Genomic DNA, 17,101 nt, shown 5'->3' on the forward strand with positions numbered 1-17,101 from the left:
CCAATAGGGGTTCAGGACTTGAAGCCTCTGCCAGAGAAAGGGATTGGTCCCCAGGCCTTACCCAGCCCCTTCCACCTGAGTCTGCTTATCTCCCTTCCCAGGCGCTGACAGGTCCCCTTTGGTTTATGGACCAGGAGAGGGAACCAGTCCGCCTGTAAATCATCTGGCCACCCTTCTTTATCATCCTCTAGCTCTTGCCCCTCCTCTCGCCTGGCTCCCTCTCTTCGGTTCCTAACCACCAGTGCCCTCTCCCCTCCTCACAGCCCAGAGCTGGATTTATGGCTTGGCAGTTTACAGCATGGAGTCTGGAGCCAGGCTGGTCAGGTTCAAACCCAGACTCCATTGTGAACTACTTTTGTGACCTTGGGCAAGCCACTTAATGGCTTTGGGCTTAATTTCCCAAGGAGGAGATGGGAATGATCATGCCTATCTCATAGAATTGTTGTGAATGTTAAATGAATTAATATTTACAAAGTGCTGAGAATAGCAAAGCACATGGTAAGTCTGAAATGCTACTGAAGCTATAAGCATCTATCTCTCTTCTCTCCGGTATGGCTTTAGCACTTCCACCTCTGCACCCACCAAGAACTATCTGAGGTCTCTATTGCTGAATCCAATAGCCCTTCCTGCATTCTAGCCTTACTTGGCATCTCTCATTCTGTAAAAAAAAAAAAAAAAAAAAATTTAAGATTTTATTTATTTACTTCTTAGAGAGAGGGGAAAGGAGGTAGAAAGAGAGGGAGAGAAACATCAATGTGTGAGAGAGACATCAATTGGTTGCCTCTTACAGGCACCCAACTGGGGAACCAGCTCGCAACCCAGGCATGTGCCTTGACTGGGAATCGAACCTGCAACCTTTTGGTAAGTCTAAAATGCTACTGAGGTTATACTGAGACCTATACTGAGGCTGTCTTTCAATCCACTGAGCCACACTAGCCAGGGGATTTTTTTTTTTTTAATTGATTTGAGAGAGAGAGAAAAATTGATTTTTGTTGTTCCGCTTAGTTATGCATTCATTGGTTGATTTTTGTATGTTCCCTGACCGGGAGTAGAACCTACAGCCTTAGTGTATTACGAGAGCACTCTCTCACCAACTGAGTTACCCCACCAGGGCTTGCATCTTTCATTCTTGAAAGCCTCCCTTAGTTCTGTGACCTGACACTATCAAGAGATTCTTGATTCTGAGCTGCCGAGTGGGCAAGGAGTGTGGACATGTGCTCACTAGGGGTAGCAGGCCTGACAGCATCCTCTGGGGGCTGGAGATCCAGAAAGCTCAGCAAAACCTCAGCAGGGACAGGGGCTGTGAGAGTCCTGGGGGGAGGAGAAAGGGCACTAGTAAGGGAGACATGGAGACACAGAGCATTGTAGGAGGACAGGCGCAAGGACAGAGAACCAGGAACCCCTAGAAGACTCAGCGAAAGGCAAATGATGGAGTCGGATATCTTGGGTTCAGATCTTAGCTCTGCCCCTTGGTAGCTGCTGGTGACCTTAGGCAAGAAGCTTAACCCCTTGGGTGTCCGTTTCCTCATCTGTGAAATGAGGATAACAACCATAGGCACATCATAATGTTACTGTCAATAAGATAAATGCTGAGCGCCACTGCCTGGTACGTAGCAGGTGCATAAGGCCCGTTAGTGGCAGCATGTGTTACACTGAGGAAGGAGGCAGAGCAGGCCGCCAGGCCCTTCAGTCACAGCACCTGGGAGGACCTCCACTGCTGTCCCGGCTCCCGGAGGAGGGCTCAAGAACCTTGTTAACCCCCCGAGGGGAGAAGATAGTGAAGGGTTACAGAATATGCCTGAATAATAAAATACCCTCAAATATGCCATTTCAGCATATTGATTACTTTGAGCTGCAGGCACTTGAAAAACAGCAACTGCAGAAAGAGGCTTTCCTTGAACTTCCCCTATCTGCCTGAAGACAGATCCTCCAAAAGGAACTCAATTGTCATAAATCCCCCTCCTGGGAGTTTCATCTCATATCACAGGAGAGACAGAAAATCTATATCACATCCAGACAAATTTTGTCACAAACTATCATATCTCCTATCTATCCTTCGATGGGTCTATTCATCTTTCCTAGAAATCATTTACTACACCCTAAGGGGCTTACATTCTCCTTCCCCTCTCCTTACGATGATGTTTAAACATGATTTCTAAGCCACATAGGAGAATGGCTCATTTTTCCCTGGGTATCTCCCATGTACATATAAGTTACACATGTAAATAAACTTGTTTGTTTTTCTTTTGTTAATCTTTTTGCTGAAGAATCCCATCTGAAAAGCTAAGATGAGTAGAGGTAGTTTGGACTCCTCTCCAAAGTCCTAACGTACCCTACCTTAGAATTATGACTGTATTTGGAGGCAGGGCCTTTAAAGATGTATGAAATAGTGTTAAAATGAGGCCTTTAGGTGGGTCCTAATGTGCTCTGACTGGTGTCTTTATCAGAAGAGTTTAGAACACAGAAAAAGATCAGGTGAAGTCAGACGGAGAGGAATGCATCTCTATTCTCAGAAGAAATTAACCTAATCAATGCCTTAATCTTGGACTTCCAAGCCTCCAGAACTGTGAGAAAGTAAATTTCTGTTGTTTAAGCCATCTAGTCTGTGGTATTTTTATATGGCAACCATAGAAAACTAATACTAGTACATTTTGCTTTATTTTTCAAAGTAAAATTGCAATATCAAATATGCCTTTTAAGACTATACATGCCTCATCCCCATTTCCCCTGCGGGTTCGTCCCCTCTGGTCTCAGCACTACAATTTCTCCGGTGGAAAATTGTCAACCTGCAGGATAAAGATCAAATTCCTGAGTCTGGCTCGGAAGGCCTTCCCGCCCACCGTCCTCTCTTACCCCCCTCATCATAGCTACGACTATTTCTCCATATCTCAGGCTGTTTTGGTTCTCCCTTCAGTGGCCATGAAGGAGAAGTAGGCTCTTGCGGGCCTGGTGAGGGATTGTGTGGAATGGCTATACGGAGGGAGGGTGAAATGGAGACAAGACTAAAGCAGGGAGACCAGCAAGGCACCATAGCAATAATCCCGACCAGACAGACTGTGACCCAGGTGACGGTGTGGGGGACCGACGGAGTCAAAGTGGATAGATTTCAGAGATATTTGGGAGATAAAATTGATAGGAATTGGGTACTCAAATATTTGTTGACTTTCTTGACTATTCTTTTTAAAGTAGGCTCTTTAGTTACTTTTCCGTTTACTTCCTTCATAACACTTTAAACAGCCTGCAATTACCCTATTTATGTATCTGTCTGTTATATATTTCCATCATGAAGATTGAAAATTAGAGCCCTGGCTGGTGTGGCTCAGTGGATTGAGCAATGACCAGTGAACTAAGGGGTCACTGGTTCAATTTCCCAGTCTAGGGCACATGCCTGGGTTGCGGGCCAGGACCCCCTTGGGGGGGCACGTGAGAGGCAACCACACACTGATGTTTTTTTCCCTCTCTTTCTCCTTCCCTTCCCCTCTCTCTAAAAATAAATAAGTAAAATCTTTTTTAAAAAGACTGGTCAAGGTTACTGTCCTTTAATAAAAAGACTGCTCAAGGTTACAGTCCTTTAATTTACAATCTTTTTTAAAAAACTATTTTATTTATTTATTTTTAGAGAGGGGGCGGGAGGGAGAAAGAGTGGGAGAGAAACAGCCATGTGTGAGAGAAACGTCACCTGCTGCCTCTCGCACACCCCCAGCCAGATACATGCCCTGCAATTTAGGCATGTGGCCTCACCAGGAACTGAACAGGCTGGTGCTCAATCCACGGGGCCGGGCTTGACTAGTCTTACTCAGACTGTGCTAGGCATTTAGCAGGTGCTGTCAATAAATCTTTGAGAACTGAATGGCTTATGATTGATTCGATCATGGAGTGAGGGCAGAAAGGTGAGCGGGACAAGGCCAGGAGGAGGTATGTGACCCTAGGACAAACTCTCAGAGGGGATAAGACCTCATCTCTCTCTGTCTCTGGCCCGGGGAAGGGTGGGCATGGACCAGGGTTCTAGAGGTCCAGATGGTGCCCGGACCACCTGCCCAATTGTCCATTTCTAGATCTGAGAAAATCCCATTCCCATTCTCCATCTTCTGGCCTGGCTGCTGGCTAAGGGCAGTGGGTGCTTTCAGGGAAAGGGAACGGGGGGGGGGGGGGGGGGGGGGACTCCGCCGGAACCCTCGACCTGCCCCTCGAGTGTGAAAGTGGGTAGCAAAAAATGTGGCCCGGCGCATGGTAAAAACCTTGAATGCCAGACTCTGCTTGGCATTCAAGGTTTTTCCCAAAACTCAACCCCGGGCCCTGCTCCGCTCCCATCCCCCTGTCCCCTGCACAAACCGGGTACGACTCGGGAGTGTGCAATGTCTCCCGGGCCCTAAAGAGGGCAGCATTGGGCAGGGCCTGGAAAGCTCTGGCCAGGTACTTAAGCACTTAAAACGGCAATGTAGGTGACGCCCCGCGTGAAAGTCAGCGCCGCCCCTGCCTCTCCCCTCTCGGCTGGAACGCTGGTCCACCTAGTTGCTGGGGAAACTCCTCAGATGCCCAGAATCCACTCGGACTTCGGCATAAACCCCAAAGGACTGGGAAAGAATTGGCCCCCCAGTCATCAGGGCGGGTGGATGGGGACGGAGCAACGGCTGGCCCCTACAGCCTCACGGGCTCGACATGCTGACTAGCAGTAAGGCTGCGTGTTTAAGGCGTGAGCAGAAGGCTGGGTCTCGAGGTGGGTCGGGTGGGAGGAGGGGTTTCCTGATGACGTAAGGCATGGGGAGGGACGTAGCTTCCCGGTGACTCGCCGCCAGGAAGAGGGCGGGCCCTTAATGACGAGACGCCGGGGAGGGGGCAGGCGTTCATTGATAAAAACGCCGGCTGCCTCAGGCGCGAGCCCAGCGTAGCAAATCCAGGCAGCCCAGCGCAGCGCCGCGCACCGCCGCGGCCGGGCGGAACCGAGAACAAGCCCGGCCCGCGCCGCGACGCCCAGTCCGCATGGAGCCCGCGGCTGGCATCATGTCCCCGCGCCCCATCCAGCGTGCGGCCGCTCCGCCCGCGCCCCCCGCCGGGCCCGGGCCGCCTCCTAGTGCCATGCCCGGACTTGAACTGGAGACACTGGCCGGGCCGCCGGCCCCGGCCCCCGGGCGCCTCATCACAGACCCCGGCAGCGGCCGCACCTACTTCAAAGGCCGCCTGTTGGGCAAGGTGAGCGGGGGTGGTGCTAGCGAGGGTGAAGTGGGGCCCTTGCCATCCTCTTTGCCCGCGCTGGTCGCGATGGGGGCGCTTGGGACCTCTGCGGGCCAGTTCCAGCCTCCCGTGGAGCACCATGTCTGATGCCCCCTCCTCATAGGGGGGATTTGCCCGTTGCTACGAAGCTACAGACACGGAGACCGGCAACGCCTACGCGGTCAAAGTCATCTCGCAGAGCCGCATCACCAAGCCGCATCAACGCGAGAAGGTGGGCCCGAGCCCAGGCCCAGAGGACAAGGGGTGGGTTGGGGACTGTGGCGTGGGAGCCCTTGAAGGATGACAATCCTGAACCCCTATTGCAGATTCTAAATGAGATCGAGCTGCACCGCGGCCTGCAGCACCGCCACATCGTGCGTTTTTCGCACCACTTTGAGGATGCTGACAACATATATATTTTCCTGGAGCTCTGCAGCCGAAAGGTGAGGGATGGTGATGCGGAGTGTGGGTAGAGGGGCCTTAAGATCCAAAGCTGGAGATCCTGTCTCTTCTTCATCGAGCACAGATGGCGGGAGGGTCAGGGAGGGTAGACAAGGGACTGAGGCAGTGGCTCTCTGTAGTCTCTGGCCCACATCTGGAAGGCCCGGCACACCCTGTTGGAGCCAGAGGTGCGCTACTACCTGCGGCAGATCCTTTCGGGACTCAAGTACTTGCACCAGCGAGGCATCTTGCACCGAGACCTCAAGCTGGGTGAGACTTCTGGGCCCCGCAGGTGAGGGTGGGGGTGGGGTGAGGGTGGGGTGAGGGTGGGATGAGGGTGGGGGTAGGGAGGCGGAGAGAAAGGAGTCTGACGCACCTCTCTGCCTCTGTCCAGGAAATTTTTTTATCACTGAGAACATGGAACTGAAGATGGGGGATTTTGGGCTGGCAACCCGGCTGGAGCCCCCAGAGCGTAGGAAGAAGTGAGTGTTTAAGGCGGGGGTTGGGATGGGGTGGGGGTTGGCCACAGTCTATGTGTGACACAGATGATGTGCATGACAGACAGTATGTGGGAAGCACGATGACTGCCTGATGTGTGTGTGTGTGTGTGTGTGTGTGTGTGTTGGGGGGGGGTAGATGGGGACGAGATGATGGGCTGTTTGTGTGTGACGGTGGAGGTGACAGCCTGGGTCACTGGGACCGGTGGGGAGGCTGAGGGTCCTAAGGGTGTCTGAGCCCTTGTGACAGGTGGGGGTATAAGGATTCTTGGAGGTGTATGACTGATCGCCTGTGTGGATGGGGGAAGGTGACACAAGTGCTGTGTGTGAGAGACAGACTGAGAGTGTGGGAATGGCAGCACGTGACACCCTGTGTGTGTAAGAAGACCCTGCTGTGGCCATGACTGGGTGTGAGCGACACAGATAGCATGTGTGGCAGATGAGTGTTGATGGGGGATGTGACAGCTGGTGTCGGTGTGTGTATGTGGCACAGACCATAGGAAGTGACAGCCTGTGTGGATGTCTGGCAGACGGGAAAAGGGAAGGGGTCGATGGTGGGCCCTCTGTTGACCCTGGAGGAGGAGACTGGGTTGGGGCCACGGCCTCTCCCGGTCCTACAGAGCAGCTGAGCAGCTGGGCCAGGCGGGTGGGCGGGGACTCAGCTGCCACCCGCAGCCTCCATTGTCCCGGGACAAGCAGGAGTTCTCTGGCCTTTGGTGACAGGCAGCTGCTTTCTCTGGACTCACAGTGGGGGCAGGGCTGGGGCTGGGCTGGGTCTGAACCTCCCCTTCTCCTCCGTACTTCTTTTTAGGACCATCTGTGGCACCCCTAACTACGTGGCTCCAGAAGTGCTGCAGAGGCAGGGCCACGGCCCAGAAGCAGATGTGTGGTCCCTGGGCTGTGTCATGTGAGTCCTAGGTCATCTGCATACAATGGGTGCATGGGTGGGGCATACCTTCCACTTCGTTCCGGATCACTTATCTCTGTCCCACAGGTACACGCTGCTGTGTGGGAGTCCCCCCTTTGAGACAGTCGACCTGAAGGAGACGTACCGCTGCATCAAACAGGTTCACTACACGCTACCCGCCAGCCTCTCACTGCCTGCCCGGCAGCTCCTGGCAGCCATCCTTCGAGCCTCGCCCCAGGACCGCCCTTCAATTGACCAGATCCTGCGCCATGACTTCTTTACCAAGGTCTTTGGCTTACCAGACACCTGAGTCCAGTTTGCACATTCCCAGGGGGTTGAATGGGGGCAGGTGGAGGACCCCCGGGGCCCCTCTTTTCTGCTCACGTGGCTCCACTCCTCAGGGCTACACCCCCGACCGGCTCCCTGTCAACAGCTGCGTGACGGTCCCAGACCTGATACCTCACAACCCAGCTAGGATTCTGTTTGTCAAAGTTACCAAGAGCCTCTTTGGCAGGAAAAAGAACAAGAGTGAGTGTGGGATGCCAGTGGTTTTGAGGGGACAGAGCGGCAGCGGGGGGCTTGTTACACACACATACCTTGTGGTGGTGTGAGAGTGAGTGCCTGTGAGCCTCTGGGGAGAGCGTGTGCTACACAGGCACATAGGTGTGCCAGCCTTTATTACCCCTGTGGGAAGCAGGATACTGAGGGTTGTATCTGCCCCCATCCAGGTAAGAACCAACCTGAGGAACGGGATGAGGTTTCCTGTTTGGTGAGCGGCCTCACTCGGACATCCATTGGCCCTCAGGATGCCAGGCCTGAGGTGAGGCGCTCACGTGAGCGGTGTTCCCCTGACTCACCCCCATCCTAGCAGCTGCGGGAAGCTCGGGATAAAAGAGGCTGCTGAAGCATCTTGCCTTGCGGTGGCCTAATTGGCTGTGTCTCATTCGCCAGGCAGGGCTGACCTGGGCTGCCCTGGGTGCCAGGGCAGGGTTGGGCCATGGACTCTCAAGGGTTTGGATTTCGGGGCCTACCTCACTCCCTTGCCCTACCCACCCCTGCAGGCGCCAGCAGCTTCTGGTCCAGCACCCCCCAGCCTGGTAGAGACAGCACCTGAAGACAGCTCACCCCGTGGGACGCTGGCGAGTAGCGGAGATGGTGAGCAGCCAGGAATATGAGAGGTGCTAGAGGTTGCTGGGGCAGAGGTCAGGGGCCAGAGGAAAAGAGTGGCAGAAGGCCATAGCCTGGGTTCTAGGGGACGAAGGCCTAATTCTGAGTACCCGTTTCCCTTCAGGGTTTGAAGAAGGTCTGACTGCGGCCACAGTGGTGGAGTCAGCCCTCTGTGCTCTGAGAAACTGCCTGGCCTTCATGCCCCCAGGTGAGGCTGGGGTCTGGTACCTGTGAATGGTGGTGGGAACTCTTTGGCTGGGAGGCGAGGAACAGGTCCTTACTCCTTCCTCTCCTGTGACAGCGGAGCAGAACCCAGCTCCCCTGGCACAGCCAGAGCCTCTGGTGTGGGTCAGCAAGTGGGTTGACTACTCCAACAAGTTTGGCTTTGGGTATCAGCTGTCCAGCCGCCGAGTGGCTGTGCTCTTCAACAATGGCACACACATGGCCCTGTCGGCCAACAGAAAGTAAGTGCTGTTGCGGGGCGCCTCGTATCCAGGCCATTGTACCTAACCGGGATGCATCTTGGTAGGGGCTCCTGGGCTTGGGGACCTGGGGTCTTTCAGGGGAGGGGCATCAGTGCGGGGCTCGCTCTGACCTCTGCCTCCTCTCCTGCAGGACTGTGCATTACAACCCCACCAGCACAAAGCACTTCTCCTTCTCTGTGGGTGCCGTGCCTCGGGCCCTGAAGCCTCAGTTGAGTGTCTTGCGGTATTTCGCCTCCTACATGGAGCAGCGCCTCATGAAGGTGTGTGGACCGGGGTGGGGCACATTGAGGACTAACGTTCTAGTCCTTTCCTGTTCCCCTTCATGGGCCTCGAAGCTAAAGGCTGAACCTCTAAGGGAGATATCAATGGGGAGGGGTTCGACTCATGTCAGACAAGTGACTTGTCCCTGCTCCCAGGGTGGCGATCTGCCCAGTGTGGAAGAAGTGGAGGTACCTGTCCCCCCACTTTTACTGCAGTGGGTCAAGACCGATCAGGCCCTACTCATGCTGTTTAGTGACGGCACCGTCCAGGTAAGAGCTCCCCCGGGAGTTGAGGGAAGGTCTGGGAGGCCCAGGATGGTGGGGAGGAAATGCCATGGAGCCTACACCCTGATCAATGCCACCCGTCTGTGCACAGGTGAACTTCTATGGAGACCACACCAAGCTGATCCTCAGCGGCTGGGAGCCCCTCCTTGTGACCTTTGTTGCCCGCAATCGTAGTGCTTGTACTTACCTCGCTTCCCACCTTCGGCAGCTGGGCTGTTCCCCTGACCTGCAGCAGCGGCTCCGTTATACTCTGCACCTGCTCCGGGACCGCTGCTCAGCCTAGGCCCCAGCCCGGAGAGCGGGCTCTGACCCAAGCTGTCAGGCCTGAGGCCTGTGCCTGTAAGGCTCTGGCCCTTTCCTCTGTGGCCCTCCCTGTCCCTTTGGTGCCTCACTGGGGGCTCTGGACCTAATCCCCCAGGGAATCAGGGACCAGCTTTACTGGGGTTGGAGGCTACCTGTCCTAGCTGCCTCCTACCCCTTCTCCAAGAGAAGCCTGAGCCTTAGCCCCCAGCTAGGGGGCGTTATTTATGGACCACTTTTATTTATTGACAGACATTTATTTATTGGGATGTGCGCCCTAGGGAGAGTCTCCTTCTGGGATAATAAACCGTTTTTGCAGAAGTCGGACATCTCCTTACTCATAGTAGAGACCGTGGACCGTGGCCACTGCAAAGAGCGAGGCGTTGGAGAAGGTGGCGGAGGCCACACCATCATGCGCTGCGTCCCAGAGTGCACGGCTGGCCACGTGCACCCCCTGGCCTGTGTGCTGGCCCAGGACCACGCTGCACACCAGCTTGTAGCGCGGCAGGCTAAGCTCTCTCAGGCGAATGTGCACCAGTTCGCACAGCTCCCGGGCCAGCCTCCCAGCCTTGGTGCCAGAGTAGCATGTGTCTTGTAGTCCCGCAGCCAGCACTTCCTCCAGCGCACGTTGTGCTCTCGTGGCCTCCCAGTGCTCCCCCGGCGCTGGCTCAGTGCGATATGAAGGCGCCATCCTTCGGGGAAGTGCCAACGGCAACCCTGAGAAGCTGACTCGTGATCCTAAAGGGGGCACTGGGCCCAAGGATGGTCGCCGACCCCCAGGACCCACACCTGGTCCAGCCAGTGAACTGCGGCGCGAAAAGGATGAGGCCAGACCCAGCATGGAGCCACCACGGGAGGCTGGGCCCAGACCTGCTGGTCGAGCCTCAATGCTGGGCAGGTGGCCTGGAGGCCGCACCAATGACAGTTTCAGTCCGGGGTCTTTGGTTGTCTCCTCCTCCTGGTGTCCCGGGGGCACAGGCCTGCCAGCCATCGACCTGCTGGCTGAAAACCCACACTTGGATTGGGTGGCTTTCACTTGCCATCTTTGAGTGCCACCCAGTTTCTTACTCAGTAATAAGGGTTTTTACCCCCTAACCCCTTCTTACCTGTGTTTTTGATACAGGTAAATCAAATATTCCAGGGCTGAGTGGAGTCCTAGGTGCTTAGAGGGTTAAGGGCTGTTAGGGGCACAAGCAAGGGAAGAGATGCTGCTTAGACTGTCATCTTGGGCTAGTCCCTGCCTCCTGAGCTCCACTTTCCCCTGGGCACCATAGAGGTTAGCTAATTAAGCTCCCTTTCTCCCTTCCACCTGACTGCCAGCAGAAGGGAGAGGTATCTCCCTTTTGGCTTAGTTTAAACAGTGCTGCCTCCAACCCCTAACCAGGAGGAAGGACAGACAGACCCAACTCTAACCCCGGTCCTTCTTGCCCTGTGAGTATCGAATCCAGGCACCTTCCACCCCTGCCTACTCCTACAATGATGGGCACAAATTTCTCACAAGTGGCTGAGGCTGGAGGCAGGTGACTCATGAAACTCCTTCCACCCTCTGCATTTGGCCTCTGGCCCTACCTCCAAAATCAGTCCTGGGATGGCTGCCCGAAACTCCCGCAGGCACCGAGTCACAGCCTTCGGCCTCCCGCTCTCAGCCTGGCTGGCCTGAGCGGCCAGTGGGAAAATAAGGGCCCCTTGCCTGTGTTGTGGTGTTGCCATGGGTTGCTGGGCGAAGCACTCCTCCCTTCCTAGTTCCCTCCCTCCATCCTGGCTCTGGCTTAACCTGGGAGTGTTACTACTGTGAGCACGTGCTGAGTATAGCCTGCCTGAGTCATCAGGGGAAAGGGGACAACAGAGCCTTAGAGCCCAGGATCAGTCTACCATGACAAGGACAACTGAGGGAGTGGACATAGAGAGGGCTCTGGTCAGAAAGGTGTCCCTATTCCAGAGCTTTTAAGCCACTGTCCATTTCTCCCCTTGTGAAGAATGGCTCTTCACTCTTCACTGGTGAGTAAGTCTGCGAGGCCTGAGATAGGAGGAGGCCTTGAGACTGTGGGGGTGGCCGCTCAGGAATCAGGATCCCGCCCCACAGGAAGGAGCACATCAGAACTCTCTCCACGACTACCATCTCTCCTTCAGTCTAAACAAGAGCAAACATTTCCGCTCCCAGAGCAGAGCGCAGGCGGGGCTTGGCTGACTTCCTGAACTGAAGGCTGCCTTAGCACCCTGGAGGGAGGGGTGGAGGGGGTGCTCGCGTTCGGCTAGGCCTCCAGCCTCCTGGCTCCTGCTGACCCAAGTACTCTGGGGTTTGTCCCCAGCTTGCCACCTCTTGTGTTGCATTTCAGGGATGCCAGTGGCCGTGACTCCTTTGTCAGAGCTGACAACTCCTCACCTGACTCCTCTCTGGGAGAGACAGGACTGCCCCCTCCCAAATAAGCCCTGTCTGGGCCCTGAAACCTGTTCAGGGCTTTCCCTGGGTAAGGGCCCCTTGCCTGTTTTGTGAGGTTGTCATGGGTTGCTGGGCAAGCACTCCCTTCCTGGTTCCCTCCCTTGTGGAGGGGTTTTTCCCAGACATGGCTAACTTGATCCTAACCCTGTGTGTGGGTGGAGGGGTAGGAGGGGCAGGGAGTTTGAACGCTGAACCTAGGACAGGCAAAGGCCAGGGTGTTAAAACCCTCGGACTCTGCTTAGGCCCCTGCTGAGGTCTGAAGTTTTCCCTAGGCCTGTGGGAGTTGGGCGTGGCCTCCTCAGGCCAGGCTCCAGTTTCCTTGGAAACCCACAGGCTTCCCACCCTAGCGGGTGCCTGGGCAGGCTCCCAGCTGGGGCCTCATTTGCAGCTAGCCTCTCCTCCCTGTCTGGTCAGCTCCACCTCAGCCTCTCTTGGTCCCCTCCCTGAGGCCCCAGCCCCAAGCCCAGCCCCTGGTCTTCTCCACCAGCCTCTAATGCCTTCTTCAGGAACCTGGGGATCTCCTGCCCCATCCCTAAACAGCTTCTCAGCAAACAGGCCTCCCAAGCTCCTGCCCCTCCCTCTCAGGCCTTTTAGTCTCCTTGCCAGCTCTAAGGCCTGGCCAGGCCTCCTCCTCTTTCCCACCTACTGCCTCCCACATACCAGCGACCACAGGCCTCCTAGGCTATTCCACCCACTTGCTCCCCTGCCCCACCCCATCCATGGAGACCCCCGGACTGGTTGTGCATGGGGAGGCTGAGCCCTTTTCCACAGCGCTCCGAAGCCTCGTCAACAACCGCCTATACAGGTGAGGGGGTTGGCCCTGACTGCGGGTTTTGACAGCTGGCTCTGCTGGCCCCACGACTCTGAGGAAGCCCTGGGTACAGAAGAGGCAGGGAATTAGGACTTGACCCTCTTGCTGAACTCAGGGTCCATGATATCCTGAGAGCCAGAGGCGGAGGGCAGTGGGGACTGCAACCCAGAGTGACTGTGTAACCTCAGGCAAAGGCCTTCCGTTTCTTGGCTCTTGGGCTCCTGGCAGAGAAGAGCCCTCTGTCCCCTGGATCCTGAGAGATGAGATGTAACTTGAGTCCTACCGTGGGGAGTCAGAGGAGCAGATGACCCTGTTGTGGGAACTGGGGATTCACAAGAGGAACAAAGTTCACGGGACTGAGCCAGTCTCGGAGTGGAAGTAGTTCAAGGGTGCTGCCTGGGGCTCACTGTCGGCCTGGGACGCAGGTGGTGTCCAAAGCGCGGGATAGAGTATGGGGACAGGACTGGTCGGGAGAACTAGAAAGCAGCTTTCTGACCTCACTGGCTCAGAGCAGGGCTCCTCTGCCAAGGGGTGGTGACTCCCACAGTCCTACTGCTTTGGGGATCACAGTTTGGTCTGAGTAGCGGGAACCCCAGGCCTTGGGTCAGGGACTTAGAGGCTCCAGAAACTCATGCCTCCTACTCACTATGTTGTCAGAGGCCTAGAGGCTAGGGCAGGAAGTGATCAGGAAGATGGAAAATGTGGTCTGGCCTCTTGATGGTGCATTACTGCCACGTCTGTTTGCAGCTAATGCACCCTGCACCCCCATCCTCCCACCCCCTCCTGCCTGGAGGAAACTGAAAAAGCTGAGTCTGCAGTCTGTGGAGGAGGAGCCAAGAAGAACTTCTCTTGCCCCAGGACTCAGGCTGGGGAGGGGAGGGGAATGCGGGAGCAATCTGGCATCAGATGCCCCCTCAGTGATCCAGCATAGCCACTTCCCCCGAGACCTGAGAGTTCGGAATTGCCATCTAGATTCATGGGGGAGAAACCTGAGACTCAAAAGGTAGAAAGTCATTTGCCTTAGGTACTATAGAATGGAGCTGGGACTAGAACCTAGGCCTGTATGTCCCAGACCTTCGGCTGGAAGGACTAAGCCCTGTCTCTTTTGTGACAGATAAGAAACTAAAGGCCCAGAATGGGCAAATGCAAAGCCTAGCATCGCACCGTACACTCTGACCTCTTCTCCCTGGCTCTCTGCTCTTCTTTCCCACAGTGATGTTCGCTTTGTGGTCGGTCAAGAACGGCAGGAGGTGTTTGCCCACCGGTGCTTGTTGGCCTGTAGATGCAATTTTTTCCAACGACTTCTGGGCCCAGAGCCAGGTCCGGGGGTGCCTGGCCCTGTGGTGCTAAGTACTGTGCCAGCTGAGGCCTTCCTGGCAGTGCTGGAGTTCTTGTACACCAACAGTGTCAAGCTGCACCGCCATTCTGTAAGCCCACTGGGCAGGGATCTGAGAGGGTGGGGGTGGGCTGGGGGGCAGGGAGAACTCCCTTCCACTCCAACCACCCATTTTGCAGGTGCTGGAGGTGCTGACGGCAGCTGTGGAGTATGGGCTGGAGGAACTGAGAGAGGTGGGTTCATGTGGCAGGCCCCTGCCTCTGTTCCCTCGTCTCCCTTGCTTCTGTTAGACTCGGTTCATACCCTGCCTCACGACTCACACTCATTCTGTCCTGGAGAAGAACATGTGCCAATGCAGAGAGAAGTACAGATATCTCTCTGTGGAAACAGGCATTTATGTGTGCCTGTGTGCAAAAGGATACACGCATGCCTTGTGCGTGCTGTGGGGGCATAAGACATGTTTATGGCTGGTGTTGTAGACACCAAGATAAGACAGCTTTGATCCTTGTTCTTCAAAGAGAGATAAACAGCTTCCAGGAAACCAATTCAAAGATAATCAGATACCATCATAGTTCCGACCATAAATGATGCCGACTGGAAATGCAGCGGTGTTATTCCCATGACCTGCCAGGCAGCTTCCAGGAAACCAATTTGAAGACGATCAGATACCATTGTAGTTGCGACCATAAATGATGCCGACTGGCAATGCAGCAGCATTATTCCCAAAGAGAGACAGACACGTGAAAACTCTCCTGTGTGGAGGACTGGGCTATATGGCCTCTTCAGTCTCCAACTTGACCTCCCCTAACCCAGTGGCATAAGAAGTGTGATAAATGAGGGTAAATGGTGCTGAGACTGTACAGAGGGTCTCTCTCCCTCTAGTCTCACCACCAGGGAGAGAGGAGGGCAAGGCTTCCTGGAGAAGGAAACATTTGTGTTGGGTCACGTAGAACAGGTAGGAGTTTGTTCAGAGGGGGAGTGAAAGATGGCATTCTAGTCACCGGAGCACAAAAGGAGCTGGTGAGACTTTCAGTGTGGCTGGACGGAGAGTGTGAGAGGAGGCAAGGGAGAGATGAGATTGGAGAGGGTGCCAGGGGCTGGTTCATGCAGGACCTTCAAGAATTTGGACTTCTTTTACCTAGAGGGTGGTGGAGATTCACTGGAGGTTTCCCGTAAGGGAGTAAAGATTTGGAAGTTAAGGGGAGATGGGACTGGGAGAGATGGGAAAGACTTGCCAGTCCTCTAGAAATGGAGGTGGCAGTGGAAGCCCAGGGAAGCACTTCATGGCTTTGAGGGAAGTGGAACTGGCATGACCCAGTGTTTTTCTGGATGTGAGGATGAAATGAAGCTGTCATGGATGAAAATCAACTTTCTAGTTGTGTTTTTGAGTGTCTTTAAGTCAGGAGAGGGGACAAGTAGAGGAAGATAAGCATCCCAAGTGAAAGGGGGAGTGGAAATTTTGCATGGCTCTTCCCTAGTCTGATTAGCGGTGAGGGTGCTAGAAGGTAGGCAGCTGGGCTGGGCTTGTCAAGCAAGGCTCAGGGCCTAGTGATTCCCTGCCTCCCTTGGCCTGGGAGTCAGTGGGCCTGGGGCTGCTAGGAGCCTAGGCAGCTGACTGCTCCGAGCCTGCTCACTACTTCTGGGGTGGAGTTGGGGCCGGGGGCAAGGGTACCTCAGCACAACCCACATTCATTTCTGTTGCCAGATATGCCTGGAGTTTGTGGTTAAGGTGCTGGATGTGGAGCTGGTTTGTGAGGCCCTGCAGGTGGGTGTTGCTGGACCCAGGCAGGTAGTCCCAAGTGTGGAGGGCTGGGCTACATGGCCTTTCATGTCTAACTTGATCTCCCTCATTTTGCTCCAGGTGGCTGTAACTTTTGGCCTGGGACCATTGCAAGAGCGTTGCATAGCCTTCATAGAGACCCACAGCCAGGTACAGCTTCTCATTTTCATACTCACAAACCCCCGCACCTCATTCTGCTCTTCCCTGACCAGTTCTCGGATCCACAGGAGGCGCTTCGGACCCGCGGTTTCCTGGAGCTGTCAGCGTCCGCGTTGCTGCCTCTGCTGCGCAGTGACAAGCTTTGTGTGGACGAAGCTGATCTTATCCTGGCGGCCCGAAGCTGGGCGCGCGTGGGCGCGGTGAGCGGGGCGAAGGGGAACGTGGACTGAGGGTGCTGAAGAATCGGGCCGCAGGAACCCGGCCAGTGGGCAGCGGGCAGCCGGCCAGGTGCCCCCGCGCACCTGCGCTCAGGGCTGGTGTTTGCAGGCAGTGCTGGAGAGGCCTGTGGCAGAGGTAGCGGCCCCAGTTGTGCGGGAGTTGAGACTGGCCCTGCTGGCCCCAGCGGAGCTGAGCGCCCTGGAAGAGCAAAATCGGCGGGAGCCGCTCATTCCGGTGCGGACGCGAGGAACCAGGCTCAGATCAACTGAACAGCGTGGGGGAAAGGCGCGGGAGGGAGGGCGGCTGAGGGTTGCAGAGTGAGGCTGGGGTGGGGGGGACTGCAGGACTCCACGGTGATTGGCTTTCCCTTGCAGGTGGAGCAGATCGTGGAAGCGTGGAAATGCCACGCTATGCGGAGAGGGGATGCAGCCCGGGGTGCCTCCTGCCGCCGCCGGAGGGGCACCCTGCCCCGGGAGCATCATCGCTTTCTGGACCTGCCCTTTAAGTGACCAAAAGCCAGATCTTGCGAGGAACGCTGGGCCTGTCTCAAACTACATCTCCCGACATGCTCAGCCTTCGGAGCGGGCTTCCCCTCCCAGCCTGCTCGGCGAGTGGGGCGCGGGAAGGACGCTGCCGCCTGGCGCCTCGCTCTGTGGGTGGGGCCGAGGAGGAGGAGGAGGAGTGGAGAGCGTGGGCTTGGCCTGGGCCTTAGCTCGTGGCCACGCTAAAATCCAAAATGGTTCTCCCTCGCACCATACCCTAACTCGACACCCGGTCCCTGGGCTCTCCCGCCCGCCCCGTGT

The 17,101-nt window shown here is 55.7% G+C and overlaps 3 protein-coding genes across 3 annotated transcripts; 2 read left to right on the plus strand and 1 right to left on the minus strand.

Annotated features, from left to right (window-relative positions):
* The first annotated feature begins 4,965 nt into the window (after positions 1-4,965).
* On the plus strand, positions 4,966-9,855 carry PLK3 (polo like kinase 3). The gene is made up of 15 exons (XM_054571625.1): positions 4,966-5,190; positions 5,336-5,443; positions 5,538-5,654; positions 5,793-5,922; positions 6,047-6,134; positions 6,961-7,056; positions 7,144-7,342; positions 7,458-7,584; positions 7,785-7,876; positions 8,118-8,211; positions 8,348-8,431; positions 8,525-8,687; positions 8,839-8,968; positions 9,125-9,238; positions 9,345-9,855. The coding sequence occupies exons 1-15, from the start codon at positions 4,981-4,983 to the stop codon at positions 9,534-9,536; spliced, it is 1,944 nt and encodes a 647-aa protein (XP_054427600.1). The 5' UTR covers positions 4,966-4,980; the 3' UTR covers positions 9,537-9,855.
* On the minus strand, positions 9,809-10,711 carry DYNLT4 (dynein light chain Tctex-type 4). The gene is made up of 2 exons (XM_054571626.1): positions 10,660-10,711; positions 9,809-10,555 (listed from the first exon to the last, which is right to left on the minus strand). Exon 2 carries the CDS (start codon positions 10,542-10,544, stop codon positions 9,888-9,890), a length of 657 nt encoding a protein of 218 aa, XP_054427601.1. The 5' UTR covers positions 10,545-10,555; positions 10,660-10,711; the 3' UTR covers positions 9,809-9,887.
* Positions 10,712-12,711: 2,000 nt separating this feature from the next.
* On the plus strand, positions 12,712-16,807 carry BTBD19 (BTB domain containing 19). Its single transcript, XM_054571628.1, has 8 exons — positions 12,712-12,798; positions 14,018-14,231; positions 14,320-14,373; positions 15,846-15,905; positions 16,002-16,070; positions 16,148-16,279; positions 16,407-16,532; positions 16,673-16,807. The coding sequence occupies exons 1-8, from the start codon at positions 12,713-12,715 to the stop codon at positions 16,805-16,807; spliced, it is 876 nt and encodes a 291-aa protein (XP_054427603.1). The 5' UTR covers position 12,712.
* Positions 16,808-17,101: the final 294 nt, after the last annotated feature.

Source organism: Pteronotus mesoamericanus, unplaced genomic scaffold (assembly GCF_021234165.1).
Source record: "Pteronotus mesoamericanus isolate MK-2021 breed Mesoamerican mustached bat unplaced genomic scaffold, CSHL_Meso_final contig_221, whole genome shotgun sequence".
Classification (NCBI taxonomy): domain Eukaryota; kingdom Metazoa; phylum Chordata; class Mammalia; order Chiroptera; family Mormoopidae; genus Pteronotus; species Pteronotus mesoamericanus.